Genomic DNA, 21,423 nt, shown 5'->3' on the forward strand with positions numbered 1-21,423 from the left:
CAGCAGCATTTGGATGCACTTCAACCAAAACCCAGGCAGTGATAAAGCGCACCATTTGTAAAGGCAAAATATCCTTTAAAGCAGGGTCAACAAATAATCTCCATCGCCACTTAAAAACACACTACTAATATTAAGAGTTGCGTGAATTTCATTCAAGGCAAGGCAACTTTATTTACTTAACACATGCAGAGGGTAAATTCAAAGTACATTCACTGACATGAATGACATGGATATGGCGCCACCTTGTGTCATGTTTACAATGCAGATTATTGACATTAGGTCTGGCAATGCAGTCAATCATTATCCTGGTGATTATTTCGCAGATAAACCTAGTAACCCCGCCCCCTTTTTAAAAAAACGGCTCTTTTGAACGGCTCTTTTGAACGGCTCTTTGAAAGGAACGGAGCCATAAGATCCGGCTCCCTTCAAAGAGCCATAATTCCCATCACTAATGCCCATGGCCTTAGAGGAGATACCGGTGTCGGGGTGCACCTGCTTCATCACTTTGTACACGTAGATGGCGTAGCTCTCCTTCCTGGACTTTCTCCTCTTCTTGCCGGTCTTGCTGGCGGTCTTAGCGACGGCTTTCTTGGAGCCCTTCTTGGCCGCTTTCACGGGGGGTGCGTCTGCAGGCATTAGTGATGTGTCGGTCGCGAACGAGCCGATTCTTTTGAACGGCTCTTTGGTACGAACGAGGGGAACCGAGTCGTACTTGGTGAGAGCCGTTCTTTTTATCGTTCAATCGTTGGTCCGCACTCACTGCCTGTCAAAATCCACTCGCCTTTTAAAAAGCTTGATTTTGTTCCCTAAACGTATTCTGTGAAGACCCGCCCCTACTCTGATTGGTAGGTTTCAGCACGAGGAGTGAGATGGGGTGGGTCTTAACGGAATACACGCGAGAGAGAAGCCAAGCCATAACAAGTGGTGGTATAGGACAGATAGACGTCCCACGTGTTTTGCGGATAGATAATGAGCCAAACGCGAAAACGCAGCAGCATTTGGATGCACTTTAAACAAAATCCAGGCAGTGATAAAGCGGAGTGCACCATTTGTAAAGGAAAAATATCATTTAAAGCAGGGTCAACCAATAATCTTCATCGCCACTTAAAAACACAGCATCCGACGGTGCAAGTGGCCGAGCTGAGACAACAAGGTTCCAATAATAATGACGGAGACGGCGCCAGTGCTTCTGCTGAAACCCCGACCACATCAAGTCAGTCATCATCTGAAACTACCAATAGGCCTACATTAGTGCCTGGCCAGGCACCAAGCTCTCATAGAACCACTGGCACAATACCTAAAACAAAACAGACTCATCTCCACAGTTATGTAGCACCTGTCATAACCCCAATGAGACAAGGTAAGATAGATGAAGAGCTTGTTAAAATGATTGCAACTGACTTCCAGCCATTCAGTATTGTGGAAGACAAAGGATTCAAGCGATACAGCAATGCTCTCAACCCTTCCTACAGTCTTCCATCAAGGAAGACAGTATCCCAGACAATTGCAAACATGTATCAGAGAGAAGCAGCATCACTGAAGGAAAAGGTGTCTAAACTGTCAGCAGTTTGCTTAACCGTAGACTGTTGGACATCAAGGGCTACAACCTCATTTATGGCAGTAACATGCCACTTCATTGAAGATTTCAAGATGTCCTCCTGCCTATTGGACTGTTTTGAATTTAGTGAACGGCACACAGCAGACAATCTGGCCAAAAAGCTTCTCAATGTTGCAAAAGATTGGAAAGTGGAAGGTAAAGTGGTTTGCTGCGTAACTGACAATGCTGCTAACATTACAAAGGCTATACAAATAGCAAAATGGACCCACCTTCCATGCATGGCACATACTATCAATTTGATTGCCAGAGATTCCCTCAAAGGCCTAAAACCCATTCTGGATAAAGTGAAAGAGGTGGTGGAATACTTTCACAGGAGCACAGTGGGTGCAGAAAAACTGAAGGCCACTCAAAACCAAATGGGGATGGCAGAGCTACGACTCAAACAGGACTGCATCACAAGATGGAACTCTACATATGACATGTTGAAGAGTTTTCTGAAATCCAAGGATGCCATTATCTCCACCCTGGCCATCACAAATGCATCAGTCAGCCCTCTATCCCAAGAAGAATGGAGCATACTGCAGGAGGTGTGCACTATCCTGGAGCCCTTTCAAGAAGTCACTGTTGAGATCAGTGCAGAAAGGTGTGTTATTAGTTAGAGTTGGTCAGCTGAAGCTTTCTATAGCATGCATGCAAAAATACCAGATAACAAATTATGAATGTTTGAGACTATTTTATTTGTATTATATAAATGATATAGATACCAGTGTATATAGTATAGTGTGTCATTGTTGGTAACACTTAACACATAATTGTCTCAATATTCCTTGTTTTTTTCTCACTAGCTACGTGACCGCCTCAATGGTAATATTGCTGGCAAAGGGACTGCAGAAAGTCACAGTCAGCCGCCAGGGAAGTGCAACAACACAACAAGCATCAGATTTGGGGAACTCGCTATGTGCAAACATGGCAAGTAGATTCCTCAGAATGGAATATAACCACACCCTTGGAGATGCTACGGCACTTGACCCAAGATTCAAAAAGGTGGCATTCGGGGATGCCAGAGCTGCAGATGAGGCTTTCCAGAGAATAGCAACTGCAGCAGGAAGAGTCACTCTCAGCAGCAGCGAACCCAGCCAGCAACCAGATCAACAGGAAGGAGCAGGCAGTGCTGCAGAAGGATCAGTTGTTTGGAGGTATTTCCATGACCGTGTCGCTGGTGCAGTGTCAACAAGGAATCCCACAGCAGATGCCATCATGGAGGTGCGGTCTTACCTAGAGGAGCCTCTTCTTCCAAAATCCTCAGATCCTCTTAAGTGGTGGGAAAGTCGAGCCACCTTATACCCCAGGCTCACCAAGCTCATGGCTGAAAGGCTTTGCATTGTGGCAACGTCAGTTCCGTCAGAGAGAATATTCTCGAAGACTGGACAAATAGTATCAGAGAGGAGAAATCGCCTTAAGCCCTCAAAAGTGAGGGAACTTGTTTTCCTTAATGCAAATTTGCCATAGATGATGGCATAATGCATGCTCAAGCAGCAAGCAGGCCATAGGCCAGGAGCAGCTCATCTCCTGTTTTTGACAAAGCAGCTCACAGATTTTTCTCTATTTTATTTTACTCTGTTTTTATAATACTTTAAATATTGTTCAGAAGTAGTTTTCCTATTTATTCCTAAATGTTTTTGGTGTTGTTCGATTTGCAATAAAATATGTTTTGCACAAAAGTTTATTGTAAATTGTATATTGCCAATAAAAAGTGTTCTAATATTAAGAGTTGCGTGAATTTCATTCAAGGCAAGGCAACTTTATTTACTTAACACATACAGAGGGTAAATTCAAAGTAATACATTCACTGACATGAATGACATGGATATGGCGCCACCTTGTGTCGTGTTTACAATGCAGATTATTGACATTAGGTCTGGCAAATGGCAATACAGTCAATCATTATCCTGGTGATTATTTCGCAGATAAATCTAGTAACCCTGCCCCCTTTAACAAAACGGCTCTTTAGAACGGCTCTTTTGAACGGCTCTTTGAAAGGAACGGAGCCATAAGATCCGGCTCCCTTCAAAGAGCCATAAATCCCATCACTACATCCAATGTAATAAAAAAAGTCAATCAAAGAACTAGATTCCTATACCGGATCTCCTCTCTGGTAAACAAAAACACCCTGAAAACTCTGGCAGGAGCACTCATTCAAGGGTACTATGACTATGCTTGCACGTCATGGTACCATAGCACCTCCAAGGCGCTAAAAATAAAACTTCAAACATCGCAAAATAAACTGGTCAGACTACTGCTTGACCTTTCATCTAGAACCCACCTCACCTCTGCCCACTTTGACAACCTAGGATGGCTTAGAGTAGACGACAGAGTACAGCTACTTGCAATGGGCCTGGTCTACAAGATCCACTACACCTCTATGGTACCCATGTACATGTCAAAATTCTTCCCAAAGGTCAAGGAATACCATGATCATAACACCAGAGGGAGCTCCACAAATCATGTAAAACCCAGATTTGGCACAAAAAAAGGGGAATACACGTTTCGCAATTATGCCACATCAAGGTGGAACGCTCTTCCCACAACTGTAAAGGAAAGTAAAACTATACTTACCTTCAAAACCTCTCTTAAAGAGCACCTTCGGGGGAAAGCATTGCAAAACTGGCCCCGGTAATGGTACAAATCTCAACCTGTCGTACAATGGACAGCTTCCCCCCCCCCATCTATGTATATACTCGCATTTTAGACTCTGTTACTAACTGTATATCTGTAGACTTGGTATGTCTTAAATGTCCGGTTAGGATGTATTAGAACGAAATCTAAAATGAAAATTGTAAATAAGCCATCTGTATGTAAAAAACCACCTGTATGTAAATTGTAAATAAGCCATCTGTATGTCAAATATGTCTTATATGTCTTAAATGATATGATGAATTGGAAATGGGGGACCCTGATGTAAACAAGACGAAAGTCTTTCTCTGGTCTGCATCCCCTTAACAATTGTATGTTTTGAGCTGTACTGTACTGTACCCAATATACAAGCTGTTAATAAACTTTTCAATCAATCAATCAATCAACCAGAGGCCATCGAGCGCGAGAGGTCTTTCGTCTATGCGGCTGAAGTGAGGGGTCCTGGCGTGGATGCGCCCATCATCACTCATGCTGAGTCTAAAGAAGACCCGGAGTGTCTGAAAAGAAAATATAGGGAGATGTGCAACCCTCAAACAAATGTCACTATGGAAAGACACAAGTTCAATACAAGGAATCAAAATGTTAGTGAGCCAATTGAATCGTATGTCAGTGCTTTAAGGATCAAGGCAAAGAGCTGCACATTTGGGAATCTCTATGAAGAACTAATCAGAGATAGACTGGTCTGTGGTATCAGTAATGACAACTTAAGGAAAGTGCTCCTGAGAGACTGTGATTTAACACTAATCAAAGCTGTTAACATATGTCAGATCCATGAGATGACTGAAGAGCACAATAAAACGCTAGCTATGCCACAGCACTCTGCCACAAACGTGGATTCAGTTCAGACTTACCAGAGAGGAACACGAAAATACGACAACAAAAGGAAACCTCAGGCAGATACACATGGATTTAGCTGTATTTCCAACTGCTACAACTGTGGAGGTAGTCATGCAGCAAAGAGGGACAACTGTCCAGCTAATGGTCAACAGTGTCATACCTGCAAAAAGTGGAATCATTTCAAAAAGTGTTGCAAGTCCATACAACAAACATATAACAAGCAAGGGCCCAGGAGGATAGTTCATCAACTAGAACCTGATCAAGCTGATACAACTACAGATGAAACATTCTATGTTGACGGCGTAACACTGCAAGTAAGTGTTGATGCAACTGATGCACAGATAAAAAAAAATGATGAGGCTTTTGTCACTGTGCACATTAATGACAATATAGTTGAGATGAAAGTAGACACTGGTGCGAAGTGCAATGTTCTGTCAAAAATATCACTCAATGTGATAAAAGGAGATGAACAAATACAGACGTGTTTTAAATCCACTAATCTTGTTGCATATGGTGGAAGCAAAATCAAAACTGCGGGCGTAGTCAGACTGCAGTGCCACCTAGTGGGAAAAGTCCACACACTACCATTCTACATTGTAGAAGAGGATGTCCTGCCACTGCTTGGGCTACGAGCGTGCAGACAGATGGGACTAGTTTCATTCAGTGAAGCAGTTCATCAATTAAGCCCCACTGATGATGATTTTTCAGTTGAGATCCAAACAGAATACAGCGATCTCTTCTCTGATGAGCTTGGAAAGCTACCTGTGACGTACTCCATGACTCTCGACCCGGATATAAAACCAGTCGTTCGTCCTGCACATCGCATACCTTTGGCTATGAAAGACAGAGTCAAAGCTGAACTCGACAAGATGCAGGAACTGGGCGTCATTATTCCTGTCTCAGAGCCCACTGATTGGGTGTCCTCTATGGTAGCCACTAACAAAAAGGACAAACAAGAAATCAGGATATGCATTAATCCAAGAGACTTGAACACTGCTCTGAAAAGACCACACCATCCTATGCGTACTGTGGAAGAAGTCGCTACACACATGTCAAAAGCAACTATGTTTTCTGTATTGGATGCAAAGAGATCCTTTTGGCAGGTTCCACTCGACCATAAGTCTTCCATGTTAACCACTTTCAGCTCCCCTTTTGGTCGTTACAGATTTCTAAGAATGCCATTTGGAATCAATTCTGCCAGCGAGGTGTTCCAGCGCTCCATGGAACAGATCTTCGCTGGATACCCCTGTGAAATCATCGTTGATGATATCATTATTGCAGGTAAAGATGTTGCAGAGCACGACGCCAACCTGAGAAAAGTGCTTAACAGGGTCAGGGAGGTTAATTTAAGGCTTAACCCCCTCAAGTGCAAGTTCAGGCTAAGCCAAGTCGGCTATGTCGGCCATGTTTTCACCAGTGAAGGACTCAAAGCAGATCCTTCCAAAACAAGTGCTATTAGTGAGATGCCAGTGCCAGCAGACGTCCCAGCCTTACAAAGATTTCTGGGGATGGTCAACTACCTTGGAAAGTTCATACCAAACTTCAGCCAGCTGTCAGCTCCACTACGGCAGCTCACACATAAAGACACAGAATGGACATGGCATGAACAGCAGCAGAAAGCTTTTGAAGATTTAAAGAAACGCATGTCTTGCCCACCGGTGTTGCTATACTATGATGTTGACAAGCCAGTGACACTTACCTGTGATGCTTCACAGTACGGACTCGGTGCAGCGTGTTTGCAGGAAGGAAAACCCGTAGCGTATGCTTCGCGTACGCTAACTGAAACGGAAACCAGATATGCTCAAATCGAAAAAGAGCTGTTGGCAGTGGTCTTTGCATGTTCAAAATTCAATGACTATATCTATGGTAAACCAGTCACTATTGAAACAGACCACCAGCCCCTCGTCACCATACTAAAAAAGCCCATACACACAGCACCTGCAAGACTACAAAGAATGATGCTACGACTACAAAAGTACGACATCACTCTTGTGTACAAATGCGGAAAGCAAATGTTCCTGGCTGACACTTTGTCGCGAGCTCCCCGCAGCTCCACAGTTCAGCAAGCTGAAGAAGAGGACAACTTCGACGTAATGACTGTTAACTACATATCTTCTTCTCGCTTAGAAGAGTTAGAGAGGCACACCGCTGAAGACATGACTCTGCAAACACTCAGCACCACTGTCAGACACGGGTGGCCCGCTAAACAGCATAATCTTCCACATGCCATTAGACCGTATTTTCCTTTCAGAGACGAACTGATTGTTGAAAATGGAGTCATAATGAAGGGTCACAAAGCAGTTATTCCTCTGTCACTACAGAAAGAATACATCAGCATCATGCACAGAGGACATCCTGGTGAAGAAGCTACAAAGCGGAGAGCACGTGGCATTGTTTTCTGGCCAAATATGACAGACAACATTCACACAGAAATACAGCCATGCTCTGTATGTAACAGCACAAAACCACACCAGCAGAAAGAACCACTCCATCTGCATCCAGTTCCAGACCTGCCGTGGTCAACTGTAGCAACTGACATCTTTGAGTGGCACAATCAGCAATACTTAGTGCTAGTGGACTCATACTCAGGCTGGTATGAGATAGACATGCTTCGTGATATCACTGCAGCAACAGTCATTGCAAAGCTGAAAAGACATTTCTCAGTTCATGGAGCACCTCACACACTCATGTCAGACAATGGAAGGCAGTTTACTAGCCAGCGCTTTAAAGACTTTGCCTCACAGTGGGACTTCACTCATATTACCAGCAGCCCTGAGTATCCCCAGTCCAACGGGCTAGCTGAACGGGCTGTGCGCAGTGCGAAGCAGCTCATGGAGAAATCTCATAGAGATGGAACTGATGTTTTTCTTAACCTATTAAACATCAGGAATGTACCACGTGACACAAAATTAGGATCTCCTGCACAGAGACTGATGTCGAGACAAACACGTACAACACTCCCAGTCTCGGTGAAGCTGCTTGAGCCAGATATGCGTCACCCACAAGAGGTAAAAGCCCAGCTTCTAAACAAGAGGTTGTATCAAAAACAGTGCTATGATAAGTCAAGCCGACCACTACAACCTTTGATGGAAGGACAGGTTGTTAGGATGCAGACCCCACAAGGTTACAACAGGACTGGAATGATTCAAGAGATCTGCAAGGAACCCCGGTCGTACGTCGTCCACTCAGAGGGGAAGCTGTACAGAAGGAATCGTAGGCACATTCTGCCTGTAGATGAGCCGGTCCCGTCACGCACCTCTACAAGTGACACCGATCATCAAGACACAGGACTTGAGTTTACAGATTGTGACACACACACACAGGAATCACTGAACAGTGAACACATGAGGGCTGATGTTCCCACAGCTAAACTGCTGTCAGACACTCCCGAGAGTGTCTACAGGACACGCTCAGGCCGTGCTATCAAGCCTAATCCCAAATACAGAGACTGAAGCTTTGTCATGTATGCACAAACATACCACTCTGAGAACAGTGACTCTAAACTGTTAGTTCACACAGTAATGCCATATTGAGACTTAAAGTTTTGTTTCACAGTGCAAATGTACTCTATTTTAGTAATCTACTTTGTTACTGTAGTAATTACCGAGTTAATTGCTACACTCATTCTTTGAGATTGTGTAGTGTTCATCAGTTACTAAATGCACACATAGTTTGATAATGTGTACATTCGCAGCATTTTGTATGTTCTGTCATATGTGTTCAGTATAACAGTTTTGTTCATTACTGTAGGAAGAGCTAAAGAAAGGGGATGTAGAGTATTCGCATTTGGTCTCTGTTGTCCTTCTGCAGACACCGTACCGGTGGTAGGGATCTACAGGCGTGGTTCGTGTATTGTGATGATAACAGCCATGTGGATATAATGTTGCTCCGTCACTAATAGGTTATTAAACCAAGTTCTATGATAAACATGACTCGTTTATAAGAACATCAAACAGTTATAAAATAAACCCCTTTTAAATTAAATGTTATTTAGTATTTACACATTCCAAAAAACCCTATTTTCTTTTTGTTTGAAAAAAAAAAAAAGTCTCAGAGATGCATGCCTGAAAATATTATAATAAATATGCTATAGTACAAAAATGAAGAACCACCAAAACGTTTTGTAGGTTAGCCAACAGGGGAAAATTCATTTAAGAAGTGATTGTGTTAGCACTTCACAATATAACACTGAATGTAAATGACGTAACAAAGTTGCCTTAATTAAAAAGAATAACACATTTCATAGTTAAATTCAATAAATAAATACTTTATTTCATGTAATTATAATCGTTAAAATATGGCAAGATTTAATAGTTTTTTATGCGTAAGTGTTTGTTGTTTGTTGTGCCTAGGAACTTATGTTTATTCATGCACTGGTACTGTAACTGCATGTTTTGTTGATGCACTGGACAACTCAACGTGGGTTGATGTCTTTTTTTGAAGCTCTGCTGCAGTCCGTGACAAAGTTATCATCGTGACAAAGTTATCATCGTGACAAAGTTATTCAGAAAAGGAACTTTAAAGATTAATCTCCTTTCACGACAAGCGGCCAACGAGTTCTCACGGCGTAACGGAAGAGGGGAGGCTACACGATTAAAACTCCAAGAAATAAAAGCCCGTTTTAAAGAACCGACCTGTGTCTGTGTCGTGAAGAGAGATACACTGAAGTTATTGAATATTCCTATATTCTCTACTTGGTGTTGCACTTTGTAGACGCTCCCTTCACGTGTCTCTTGACACACCTGCTAATAGGGTGCTTATCTTACAATTGTATATTTAGCAATAAAAAAGTACCCAGATTTTTTAATTCAGATTTATTTAAGATTTGTCTCCAATTTAAAGTATTAAAGCAGCATAAAACAACACATTTACAATAATAACATTTAAAGCTCGGGGACCAAAAGAGAATTGTGGATCCTTGTTCTTGGATAAAAATCATGTAAACATATAATTCATCTTCATCAGCCAATACACTTGGTGAAACCCAGCGAAACAAAGCATCACAGTTCAACTTACAGTTATTAGCCACTAGCTACAGCGTAAATTCACTCTGAATTAAAAATAACTTCAGTGAGGTCACAGAAAGAGGTTTGATATCACTGAGTGGGATGTAATTAGTTGTGCAACATGCATGAACAATTCAATTGGTGAATACAGTTTTCTGCCGGTGATTACATTGTTTAATTATCTGGCAACCTGTGTCACAATGAAGTAAAATGGGACGTTTTTTGCCACATGGCAGAGGTACATCTTACCAACTAGCTACAAATATGTGGCAGCGAAGATTCTATTTCTCCTGTATTTAACGATGTATGGGTATATATCATAGACTGCATAAGAAGTCAATACCATTTAATTTAACAGTGTTCCAGCACAAAGGGAAAAATACCAATATTAAAACACACACAGGAGGGTTTACACCGGTTTACACACACACATAGCTACAAAGTGACAACAGTGAATTACATAAAGCACATTTGAAAACAAACCATACTGTGCAAAAACAATAATACTTGAGGGAAAGTGTTGAGTCCTTCCATGTGCTATCCAGTGAGGCTACCCAGTTTTCCATTAAAAACACATCTGTCAACAGTTCCACGCTTAAGGCAAGCAACCACAAAGAGCAGTTGTTGATTGGGCAGTCAGTTTGGTTTCTGAGGTTTGAGCAAATGTTACAAAGGCAGTCATTTGTTAGTAGTGGTTAAACATATTGTACATCCAGTTGCAGTGCTGTGTAGGCCTGGGGCCATGACAGATTACACTCCAGAGACTGGAGGTTAAATCATCTCAATGGCAGAGATGTCATTAGCCCTTATTGCTGTGAAGGGAGTCTTTAGTTGAGTTCCATTTCCATTCTCATATCAGCACAAAATGAGACTAGATGAAGCCTCTCTGTCCTTTTTAGAGTGGTGAAACACCTAGACACAAACTAGTATGCTTAATTTTCACTGTATGTAGTGCCTTACAGTACTTTTCTTCTCAACATTCAACCTTCAGGCCAGCTTCTCGGGCCCCCAGCTGTCCTCCACCTGGGCCCAGTGGAACTCGTGGCCCTTGGACAGCACCAGGCTCTCCAGGTCCCGGTCCTCTGCCATCTCCTTCAGCCTCTGCTCCTCCAGTAAAGACACCAACATGTCTCGTTTCTCCACCGTCCTCATGATATCTGCCAGGATCTCCTGCTCCCTCTGTAGCTCAGAGGCACTCTTTTCTGTATCTGGAGTGAGGTGGAAGAGAAAAGAGCAAGAAGTTGATGCACCGTTTTCTGATAATTGGATTGTGTTTGTATCTTTTGTATTCAGCGATATAGAGTGGTGCAGGAATGAGTACTAATCCCAGAAATCAGTTATTATTTGAGCATTTCCGGGTTCCCTCGTCTCAAAGCCAATGGTTTTTGAAGCTGTTTTTGGTCAGATGTCTGAAATAAGATCTGTGGTTAATACAAGCGTGAGGAATTTTTTTACGTTCTAAAATACATCAGTAAACACCCCGACTTGTGAATGTTTGAAGCTTAGCGATGTTAACTAAGCTACGCTTCAAAAACCATAAAAGTGGTGTGTATATGTGGACATTACACTGCTGAACAATACAGGCAAGTAACATAAAAGTTTGTTTGCCACAGATGTTATTTTCTGGAATATTCCAAAATCCAATAGAAAATCCCATTGCTTTTTGACGAAAGAGCCCCTGCAATGCTAACTTCCGGGTCTGTGGGTTTGGTTTTGAATGTTTTATGCAGATGAAAATACTAGTTCATCCTGACCTTCAATTGCCATCCTGTGCCGTAGATCTTGCTGCATTCGGCTTTGTGAGTCCACCAGTTCAAGCTCCTGAGCACTAAGAGAGAGAGGATACAATCGAGTGACCTCTACTGGTGAGAAATAGGAATTGCGACAATATTCTACACAATTGATGTTGTTCTTTACAAGTTGTTAATCCTCGCGGGATCTGATGCGGTCACTTACAAGATCATGAGTTCAGACTCGTAGCGGGCTAATCTGTTCTTCTCTAGAACCAGTTGGAACCAGGACTGATAGAGCTGGGCCTCGTCGCTCTCACTAACCTCAGGGGATTCTGGGAGGGGGAGAGGGAGGAAGAAGAGAGGAGGGAAGAAGAGAGGGAGGAAAAAGAGAGGGAAGAAACAAACGGGGAGGAGTCAAAGATGAAGAAAGTAGAGGGGAAGGAAGGAGAGGGAGAAAGCAAGGAGAGGGATAGATGTGGATAAATGTAGAGAAAGATGAAACATGTCAGAATTTCACATTCAATACAACAAAACATTCTTAAATCCACACACACACACACACACACACACACACACACACACACACACACACACACACACACACACACACACACACACACACACACACACACACACACACACACACACACACACACACACACACACACACACCACACACACACACACACACACACACACACACACACACACACACACACACACACACACACACACACACACACACACACACACACAGCATCAAAATGACAAAACCTAAATTGCTATTTACCAGAACACAAACAAAGCCCTGCAGTGTAGAAAGATGAAGCAACAGTGACATCTCACTATACAGACGTCTAACGTTAGGGGGGTAAGCAGGCAAGGCTTTTTCTGAATGGTTTAATAAATATGGCCGCTGCAATTAAAAATGAAGAGGCCTTCACAGTGGAATACCATTGAGTGATGTTATTCAAAGTAGCTTTGTCTTGTTCAGGCTCTAAGACTTTAATGCGTGAATATTGTTCGTACCTGTTTCTCCTCTTATGATCTTTTCTATAGACACTCCTCTCTCCTCCAGATCCCTCTGTTTCTCTGCAACCTCCTCCAGCTGTCTCTGGATGGTCTGAGCAAAGAAGAAACTGGTTTTACGATCAAAGGAAATTATTATTTGTCCAGGTTTTGAGATATCTTTATTGGACTTTCTGCATCCAATACTATAACGCAGCGTCCACACGGCGGCATTGGGTTGAAGCTTGCCGGTGGGCGTGTCTGAAACTCGACCAACAACCAATCACATGAATCTCCCGCCCCGGACACACAAGCACGCGGTTTGATTGGCTAGAGCTTGTACAGGCATATGATTTGATTGGCTGATGCTTCCGTCGAAGCTTCAAAAGTTGAGAAAAGTTTGCGAGCAAAGCGAAGCGACGGAACCACAATGCAGTGGGCAGAGCGTGACGTCACCCCATTCAAAGTTAATGGGCAGAAGCGTTGAAGCTTCAACGCACGCCGCCGTGTGGACGGGCCGTAACATGTAAGGGAAAGGAATTGTGATGCAAAGACAATTATGGACCATTTTTTTAAATGAGTGATTCAAAAAGAAAAGGTTTTGGAACCTGAGCCCTGTGGAGCCTCTTCAGCTGCTCCCTTTTGGCCTGCTGGGCCACCGTCTTCTCCTGCTTCCTCCTCTGTCTCTCGGGACACCGCTGGGACAGGAAGTACACAGCATTTCAGAAAATGTACACACTTGCAAAAACAGTTTTTGTAACGACTCCCTGAATTGTGTTGTCTTTCAATACATAGAAAAGATCCGAACAAACCTTCTGATTGGATGTCAGGTTTTCATCTTCGTCATCACTGGAGGAAGGCTCATCAAGATTCTGTTGGCTGGAGGCTACATTCAAACCAAATAAATAAAACGTTTGAGAATAGCCGAGTACATTACAATTTTTGGGTTTGAACAAAAAGGTTAGTTAACTAATACGTTCCAATATGTCCACTATTTACACTTGTGAGAAACTAGTGAGCTTCAAAAGCTCCACTAGTCAAAGTAGTAATAGCCTAAATGCTGACTAGTTACACACAATGCTACAAGCAAAGAAAAGGAGCATGAATTAAGGGTTACTATTGGCTCCAGTGAAAATAAAGAATACCCACTAATCAGGACTCCGATAGTTGCCATTATCCCGCCTGCTTCGTTAGCTTGATCGCGTTAGCTAACATGTTAGCATGAAAAACTGCTACCAGATTTTAATGCAACTGGTTTACCTAATTAGCATTTTGGCTAACTCCTAATATAAAGGATATTCATAGAATGCTCAAACTGCTGATAATTAAGAAGTTAAGGAGGCAGTTACATTTACATTCATCAGGCATGAATCCAATGTTGATCAAAGTCTGCTAATGAATGTACTATACCAACTTTATAAAGTGTTACCATTTCATCGCAATGGCGAGTGTAAGTGACCAAAATATCTATTCATTCAGGTTTAACTAACCATGTGCTAAAAACATCTGGTACCTCTGTCCTCACCTTTGTTCCTGAGGTTGGTGAGGATGGTCTTGATCTCCTGGTCCCGCCCCTCGCTCTCTGACTCCTCCCTCTTCCTCAGCCTTAGAGATGAGAACAGGTTGAGCCTCTTGCCGGGCAGTGAGGCCATGTCGTCAGAGAACACCCCTCCAGAGTCTCTGCGGCCCTTCAGAGACACCTGCTGCAGCAGAGAGGGCAGGTCTCGCCCGGCCCCCCAGGGATTGGCCCCCACAGACCCTACCCGAGCTTGGTGCTTGCTGGTTTTCTCCTCTGTAGAGGGCTCCGGAGCCACGGTGCTGAAGAGGGAGCTGAAGCTCAACGCTCCCTCTGAAAAGGCCCTCTGTTTGCGGGGGCCGTCGTCACATTTGGTCCTCCTGGTCAGAATCAGAAAAAAGTTTAGTGCAAGTAGGTAACGCTAAGACATTTGCTTTGTCATACATAAACACAATAAGAGGAATTTAGCTAATAAAAAAAAATACAAATGCAGAACTTTTTAAGAACTATTATACATTTGAAAAACTAGAAGAAATGTACATTTTCAAAAAAATAAGTACATTAAAAATATGATTTAGAGATACAGTATTTGCAAAGTTTATAGTACAGTGTCTATCGGGGCAGTAAGTACATATTATACAGTACATTTAATTTGAATTGAATGCAGACATTTATAGCAAAAGGGTCTTTAGTATGTTAAAACTATTTTTTCTGAGTAGTTTGGACTGATGAAAATAGACATTGCAAGCAGTAAGAGACAGGGAGACATGCAAGCAAAGTGATGATGTGAAAGACAATTCATCAGGATGTAGTACAACACAACTGTGGTGCTACAAGAATCTGAATGCACAGTGGACGACTTATTTATGATACGACAGTGGATGTTATTGGAGTGCGTCTGCTGTGGGGAAACTACAGTTTTCTGTAAATGTACTACTAAAATCAATCAAGACACTTTTCTCCAGTCGCTCTTATGGTGTTGTTTCATGTGGACTTTTTAAACGTGGACAGTGCAAAATAAACCACTTTATTACCAAGGTCCAGACAGAAACCAGTTCAAGAGGAAATACAGAGAAATTATTTTCTCGAGGTACAGGGATGGGGAGGGTGTTTGACTGTATGTATCTATGTATGTGTATATGTATATGTGTGTGTATGTATATGTGTATATATATATGTGTATATGTATATATGGCAATCAACAAGTAAAGCAGATTAATAATAATAATTACAATAATAATTAATGATAATTATTTATAGATTATAAATAAATAATTTAGGGACAAGGGGGTGAGAAGTTATACTTCTTCTCACTCCTTTTCGAACACTAGATGTGAGACTGTTTATGTTGCTAATGCTGTTTATGTTGCTAATGCTGTAATTGTCACTTTGTTTTGTTTTCTCTGGCATGACATTTTTAGTTTTGTAAATTATTTATTTTACTTGTTCGAAATAAAATGTATCAATCAATCAAGGTTGGAAATCAAATTTGATAAACTCCCTGTCGACACGTCATTATTAACATGAATCCCAATTTCAATGATTATATGATTATTTTAATAAATACATATTTGTTAGGCCTACACATCTACTACTCTGCGTATTGCCATTCAAACATGTTGAGTTAAAGCAGGGGTAGGCAAGTAAGTTTGGACTTGGGACAATATTTTTCTGAGCCACTAGATGGCGGGCCAGAACATAATCAATTAATTTAAGTGATTGATTTTGCATGCCGAAAGTAAGAGGGCCAGCGCCCCTGTTACCCGGTTCAGAAAAAACTCTAATAAATCACAGCAGATTTTGCTTTGCAACTTATTTAATATATTATAACCTAAATTAATCAGTAACAGTATTTTACTCAAACTCAATTTATTTAATAGTTAAATAACTACTTTAATTGACCTGGTTCCCCACAACCACACATTGTATACATATATTCTTAAACATGTGCATGTATATGTGACCCGCTCTATCGAAATCAGTCGGAAGTCGCAACGGCTCATTTAAAAATAAACGTGGATTTGTGTAAAAGTGTAGTTTTTCGGGGTTCGGGGTTTTTTGTTTGATTTTAAATAAACAAAGTCTTGGCTTTCAGAATATGAAACTTTTATTTCCAAAATCAAACGATAAATACATCTTTGAAGCTTGTAAAGGGAAGATGACAGCTCTCCCTCGCCACTCTGCTCTTCCGCAGCGCAGCTCCCCCTCCCTCCCACTAAGTTATGAATGTAAGGCGTATAGTAATCATAGATAACACGGCAGGGTCCGTGAGAGTTTGTTTTCATCTGATTTCAAATAAACAAAGTCTTGGCTTTCAGAATATTAAACTTGTTTCGGCAAATTCAGATGATAAATACAACTTTGAAGCTTGTAACGGCCTCCATGATCAAGCGGCTTCTCCGATTTTGTTGTCAATGTTTTGACTGAACTTTGTTACTGGTCACATAAGTAAACATTACGTTTGAATGATTTAGTGAGCTGGTGTTATCTTTTTCAAACCACACACCGCATGTTGGCTATTTCAGCACCACGCACTGTCCACCTACTTATTGATCCACTATCAGCGTCAGTGCACCCCGCTGCCAGATTGTGCCTGTGCTGTGTGTCATTCACTCTCAACATGGATAAAAGTACAATAAGCATTCTTCAGGTGTAGGTAGATTCTCTATTCGGGCATTTTAGCCTATATGTGCGACTGTCGGTCCCATATTGTAAAAAAAAAAAAATGTAATTAAAATTAAAAAAAAAGTATTCTCAAAATTCCGGGCCAAATATTATTGCTGGCCCGCGGGACGCCTGTTGCCGACCCATGAGTTAAAGAATAGCTTAAGGAACACCTATCACCGTAAACACTGTGAACTGTTGACTTTATTTGATCAATTTACAGGAATAAGTGTAAAGTTCTTCTTTGGTTTAAACATATTGTTGAAAGTTCAAAACCAGTTCGCAAGTTACAGCTTGTATGGGAAATTCCTAACTAGCCCAGTAAGCTACAAGATCCAACGTTTGATGGTCACGATCGGTTATTTCTGAAAAACAGGAATTGTAGGACAGTTTTATCTCCTTTCCTTCAGTAAAGGATGGTCCAGTGTATCGTATGCTTAAGGTGATTATAAAGGTAGTATTGAAGTTCCTTTCCTATCATCTCTAGAGAATTTGAAAATCTCTTACTTAGGCTGCCAGTGAGGGACTTTGGGTCATTCCACACTTAAACAGAAAGACTATTGGACCCAGTGCTGCTGCTGCTGAGAGGACTCTGGCACATAGGGCGCCATCTGTAGCAGCTTCATAATGGAGCTTAAAGTCAACGATGAATAAAGTAGTTGATACGAACATGGTGACTGCAGTGTTGGTCCTGCTGGAGGGGTGGGTCACACTAAATCTCCTCCTGAAGGCGTTGGCTATGAGCTGGAAGGTGGAGGGGGGGGCGGAGGGTTGGCTCGGGGGTGTTTCCTCATCCTGGCCCGAGTCCGGCTGGAGCTTATCTGCCTCTGCTGGTACCTGATAACACATCAGAAGGCAGGAACAATGTGGAACTAACTGCTCTTATCTCACGCACATCTCTTATTACTCAGTTTAAACATATCATATTTACTCACAGCGGTGGATTGTAAGCAAGCACATTTACTCAGGTATCATACTTCAGTGCACATGAGGTACTTCCTCTTTACTTCACTACATCTTACAGCTCGAGGTACTAATAACTCGACAAATAATAAATGTATATATATATATATAAATAACATAATGTTTTGTTATAAATTAAACCAGCTAAAGATTTATAAAACAACAGCTGGACAATTAGACAATGTATCAATCATTGAGTAAAACAAATATTTTCATCTTTACATATTTTATTTATATAAAATAATTGTTAGGGTTTTATTTTTAATTCATTTTAAATTCCACTACATTGTGTACTTATATCATCAACATTCATGTATATAGTAATGTTAATGTTAAATGTTAATTGTGTATTCCATACAGATACTATATGGATATATTTACTTTTTTTGTTTTCTGCGACAAAAAAATCCCAGATTTGGATCAATAAACTATATATACGTTTCTTTCATTCTATTTATTGATTATTGTCGATATTATTTATATTTTTTGTGATGAAATTACAATCATGGGTGCCTATTATGATCTGGCCGGGGACGACAGCTGGACATTAGCCATGTTGGCTAAAGCTGCCCCATTTACTGTTTTGTGTGACAGTTGACCAATGGGGGCTGTCCACGACACTATAAACACTAAACTAAGTAACATGTTGAAATGTTGAATCTAAGGTATTCAAGCCCTCACTTGCTCAGTCAAAATAAAATAATACAAAAAAAGACGACGAGTCTCTGATCTCATCTCCTTTCTGTTTCTGGACTGATGTTATACTGGAAGAAGTGTGAGAGATTACAATGATGTGCAGTATTAGTCCTCTGTATAAACCCTCATATGGCAGCCTTAATACCTCCACCTGTTGTTTGTGTTGGTTGTTGGTGTTTGTGTTGACCCCCGTCTCCTCTGGAGCGGCCTGAATGTCCCAGCTCAGCAGCTTCTCTTTCTCAGACCGAGACAGCACCAAGCGTTTCTTCGGGGCAGACGGGCTGCAGACTGCAGGATCTTTCTCAGGCGCGCACTCTTCACTCTTCTCACTCTCGTCTGAGGCATTCTGGGTAACGGCTGGAGTCTTTGAAGTGGCGTCAGAGTTCTGAGAGAACAGGAATATTATGGTGAGTGCACAAAAGCTCTATTTGCTCACACCGGGTTAAAACATATCTATAAAATGTTAATGAATTACACACACATTAATACCGACTATAACAACAGGTGATGTAATAACACTGCTATGTGAAGTAAACACTCTTTTCATAACTGTGAGGGAGGCTGTGGCTCAGATCTGTGGATCAGGGGAGCACTGGTTCCATCCCCACTGCAGTCAGCATGTCGTTGGGCAAGACACTTCACTTGCCCACAGTATTGAGTGTATGTTGCACTTTGGGTAAAAGCGTCTAACAAGTGACATGTAAGGATAATTACTAGCAGCTACTTAACTACTTCAGACTGTTACACCACAAAATTAGACATTGCGTTCACTCTAGTTCTACGTTCTCAGTGAATCTTGCACTCTGCCTCTCTGTAACTTACAGTGTGTTTTCCCGCTGAAGTGATCTCCTCAAAGTCAGAGTCGGCTTCAGGGACGCTCTCCGGGCCGCCTCTGTCCTGAGTCCAGCCCCTCTGGAAGTGCTTGGTGAAGATCAGAGGGAGGGCTGCGGGGGGGGCAGAGAGTTAGTCAGCTGTTTGAGAGGGATGGAAGCTGAACACACTTGTGTAATTCACAGGATATAGGAAGGGCTGGCTCAGGCTTTTCTCTAAAAAATGTAAAGCATGCCATCAAACGTATGCCTTTTTCAAAGTAGATAGTTTTTATAGTATTAATATTATTTTATATCGAAGAATAACACCATTACATATCATATAATTTAGACACCAGTCGGGTGAGATGTAACAATAGCCTTTTAATCGAGGGCAACAAAAGAATAAAATACGTGATGCAAGGAAACTTAATAGAGGCATTCAGATTTAAAATGTTGGAGCTGTTTTGTTTCTATGACAATTGATCCATACACCTGTTCAATTTGAACAAATTAAATCAAATGTAAAGAGTAAAGTTAATGGAAACAAACAAAATACTTTCGGCCATGACTGCTGTCAATAACAATGCTGACCTCTAGTGGTGTACTGCTGTATTACAGTGGTGTTCTCAGGACTCCCCACTGACAGGTGTTTAACAAAGCATGCTTTTATTGATATGTTTTCACCATCCGTAAACACACAAAGTACGACATTCCTCTTATTTTCTGTGGCAGTTTTTATGAAGTATGGCTAAGGTGATTAGACAAATGAATATACGCTAACAATTATTTAAACCTGATTTTGGCCAAGGCGTTGCATGCTAAAGGAATCCCAAAGATGAAATCTCACAGAACCAAATGTCTGCCCAGCTTTTAGCTATCAGAAGACAGAGAGCATACAAATGCTTCAGTTCTCAATCAAACCTACAGTTTGAGCAGAATAATAAACAGACAAAATAAGAAATGGAGGTACTCACTTGCTTTGATTTTCCGTTTCCATCGATTATTCTGCTTGGTGTTACTGTGATCTGCAGACATGGAAGACAATTAAATACAAAGTTAGAACAGGAGAAAATGAACTTGGCATGAACTCACATGGCAGCTAGTCATTATATAATAATGGAGCCAATACACACAATTCCACAAAAACTCAAACAGCTCTGCATTCATACACAAGATGTCAGTATATGCTTCTAACATGCAAAGAATAAAGAAAAAAAAATGCAGCATTTGAGGTTTAATTGTTTCATCATGTTGTTGCACTTCTGTTACAGTGGGAAGAGATTAGACAGCAACACTTCCATTTACCCAGTTTTAAAGAGCACTTGTTATGCTCATTTTCAGGTTCATATTTGGATGCTTTTCCTACTGTGACATGTCTCCATGCTTTCATGTTCAAAAAGCTCTTTTATTTTTCTCATACTGCCTGTGCTGCAGTACCTCTTTTCACCCTCTGTCTGAAACCAGAGCCCAGTCTGCTCTGATTGGTTAGCTGCCGGCTCTGTTGTGATTGGTCAACAGCTTATGGCGCATTTCCACTGCAGGGCCTCGCACAGCTTAGTACGGTATAGTGAGGCCTTGGTAGGCCAGGCTCACTTTATGCTGCGTTTCCATTACAGTTTAGGAACTGGGGTAGTAACTATAGTAACGCAGTGTAGGCGGAGCCGTGACGTCATCTTCAATGCGAAACACAAAACCAACATCAGCCGTTAGCACTCAGAGCTCACAGCTCCTCATATCTGTTCAGAAACTAGACAAAAGTTAAACAAGTACACACCACAGACTGCCTGTGTCATGGCGAATACAGTCGCTGGTTTATTTATGTCTGTATAGACCGTTGTTGTGAGTGTGGACGGTCGGAGCATATACTGCGTTAGCTTAGCCGATCTCCATTTAGAAAACACGCATTTTAAAAGGTTTTTCGCCTGCCGTCTGTCTG

General features: G+C 41.6%; 2 protein-coding genes across 7 annotated transcripts in view; one reads left to right on the forward strand and one right to left on the reverse strand.

The window, feature by feature from the left end:
• Window positions 1-919: 919 nt before the first annotated feature.
• LOC117491308 (zinc finger BED domain-containing protein 1-like) lies at window positions 920-3,267 on the forward strand. Its single transcript, XM_034141215.1, has 2 exons — window positions 920-2,201; window positions 2,404-3,267. The coding sequence occupies exons 1-2, from the start codon at window positions 970-972 to the stop codon at window positions 3,065-3,067; spliced, it is 1,896 nt and encodes a 631-aa protein (XP_033997106.1). The 5' UTR covers window positions 920-969; the 3' UTR covers window positions 3,068-3,267.
• Window positions 3,268-9,887: 6,620 nt separating this feature from the next.
• The window catches only part of mical2b (microtubule associated monooxygenase, calponin and LIM domain containing 2b), a 74,191-nt gene continuing 62,655 nt past the window's right edge, over window positions 9,888-21,423 (reverse strand). For all 6 annotated transcript variants that reach the window (XM_034141318.1, XM_034141317.1, XM_034141316.1 and 3 more), the window contains 11 exons: window positions 20,462-20,512; window positions 19,498-19,619; window positions 18,821-19,060; window positions 17,687-17,853; window positions 14,362-14,732; window positions 13,649-13,722; window positions 13,445-13,534; window positions 12,858-12,951; window positions 12,052-12,160; window positions 11,850-11,923; window positions 9,888-11,303 (listed from right to left, as the gene is read on the reverse strand). In XM_034141318.1, the coding sequence (XP_033997209.1) occupies window positions 11,083-11,303; window positions 11,850-11,923; window positions 12,052-12,160; window positions 12,858-12,951; window positions 13,445-13,534; window positions 13,649-13,722; window positions 14,362-14,732; window positions 17,687-17,853; window positions 18,821-19,060; window positions 19,498-19,619; window positions 20,462-20,512 (1,613 nt within the window). In that variant the 3' untranslated portion in view covers window positions 9,888-11,082. The remainder of the gene's footprint in view (window positions 11,304-11,849; window positions 11,924-12,051; window positions 12,161-12,857; window positions 12,952-13,444; window positions 13,535-13,648; window positions 13,723-14,361; window positions 14,733-17,686; window positions 17,854-18,820; window positions 19,061-19,497; window positions 19,620-20,461; window positions 20,513-21,423) is intronic.

Source organism: Trematomus bernacchii, unplaced genomic scaffold, assembly GCF_902827165.1.
Source record: "Trematomus bernacchii unplaced genomic scaffold, fTreBer1.1, whole genome shotgun sequence".
Classification (NCBI taxonomy): domain Eukaryota; kingdom Metazoa; phylum Chordata; class Actinopteri; order Perciformes; family Nototheniidae; genus Trematomus; species Trematomus bernacchii.

Excerpts from the sequence above, each read along its gene's own strand:
- LOC117491308 (XM_034141215.1), top strand. The coding sequence starts at position 970 with ATGAGCCAAACGCGAAAACGCAGCAGCATTTGGATGCACTTTAAACAA. Across the intron at positions 2,202-2,403 it reads GTTGAGATCAGTGCAGAAAG|CTACGTGACCGCCTCAATGG; the intron begins GTGTGTTATTAG and ends TTTTCTCACTAG.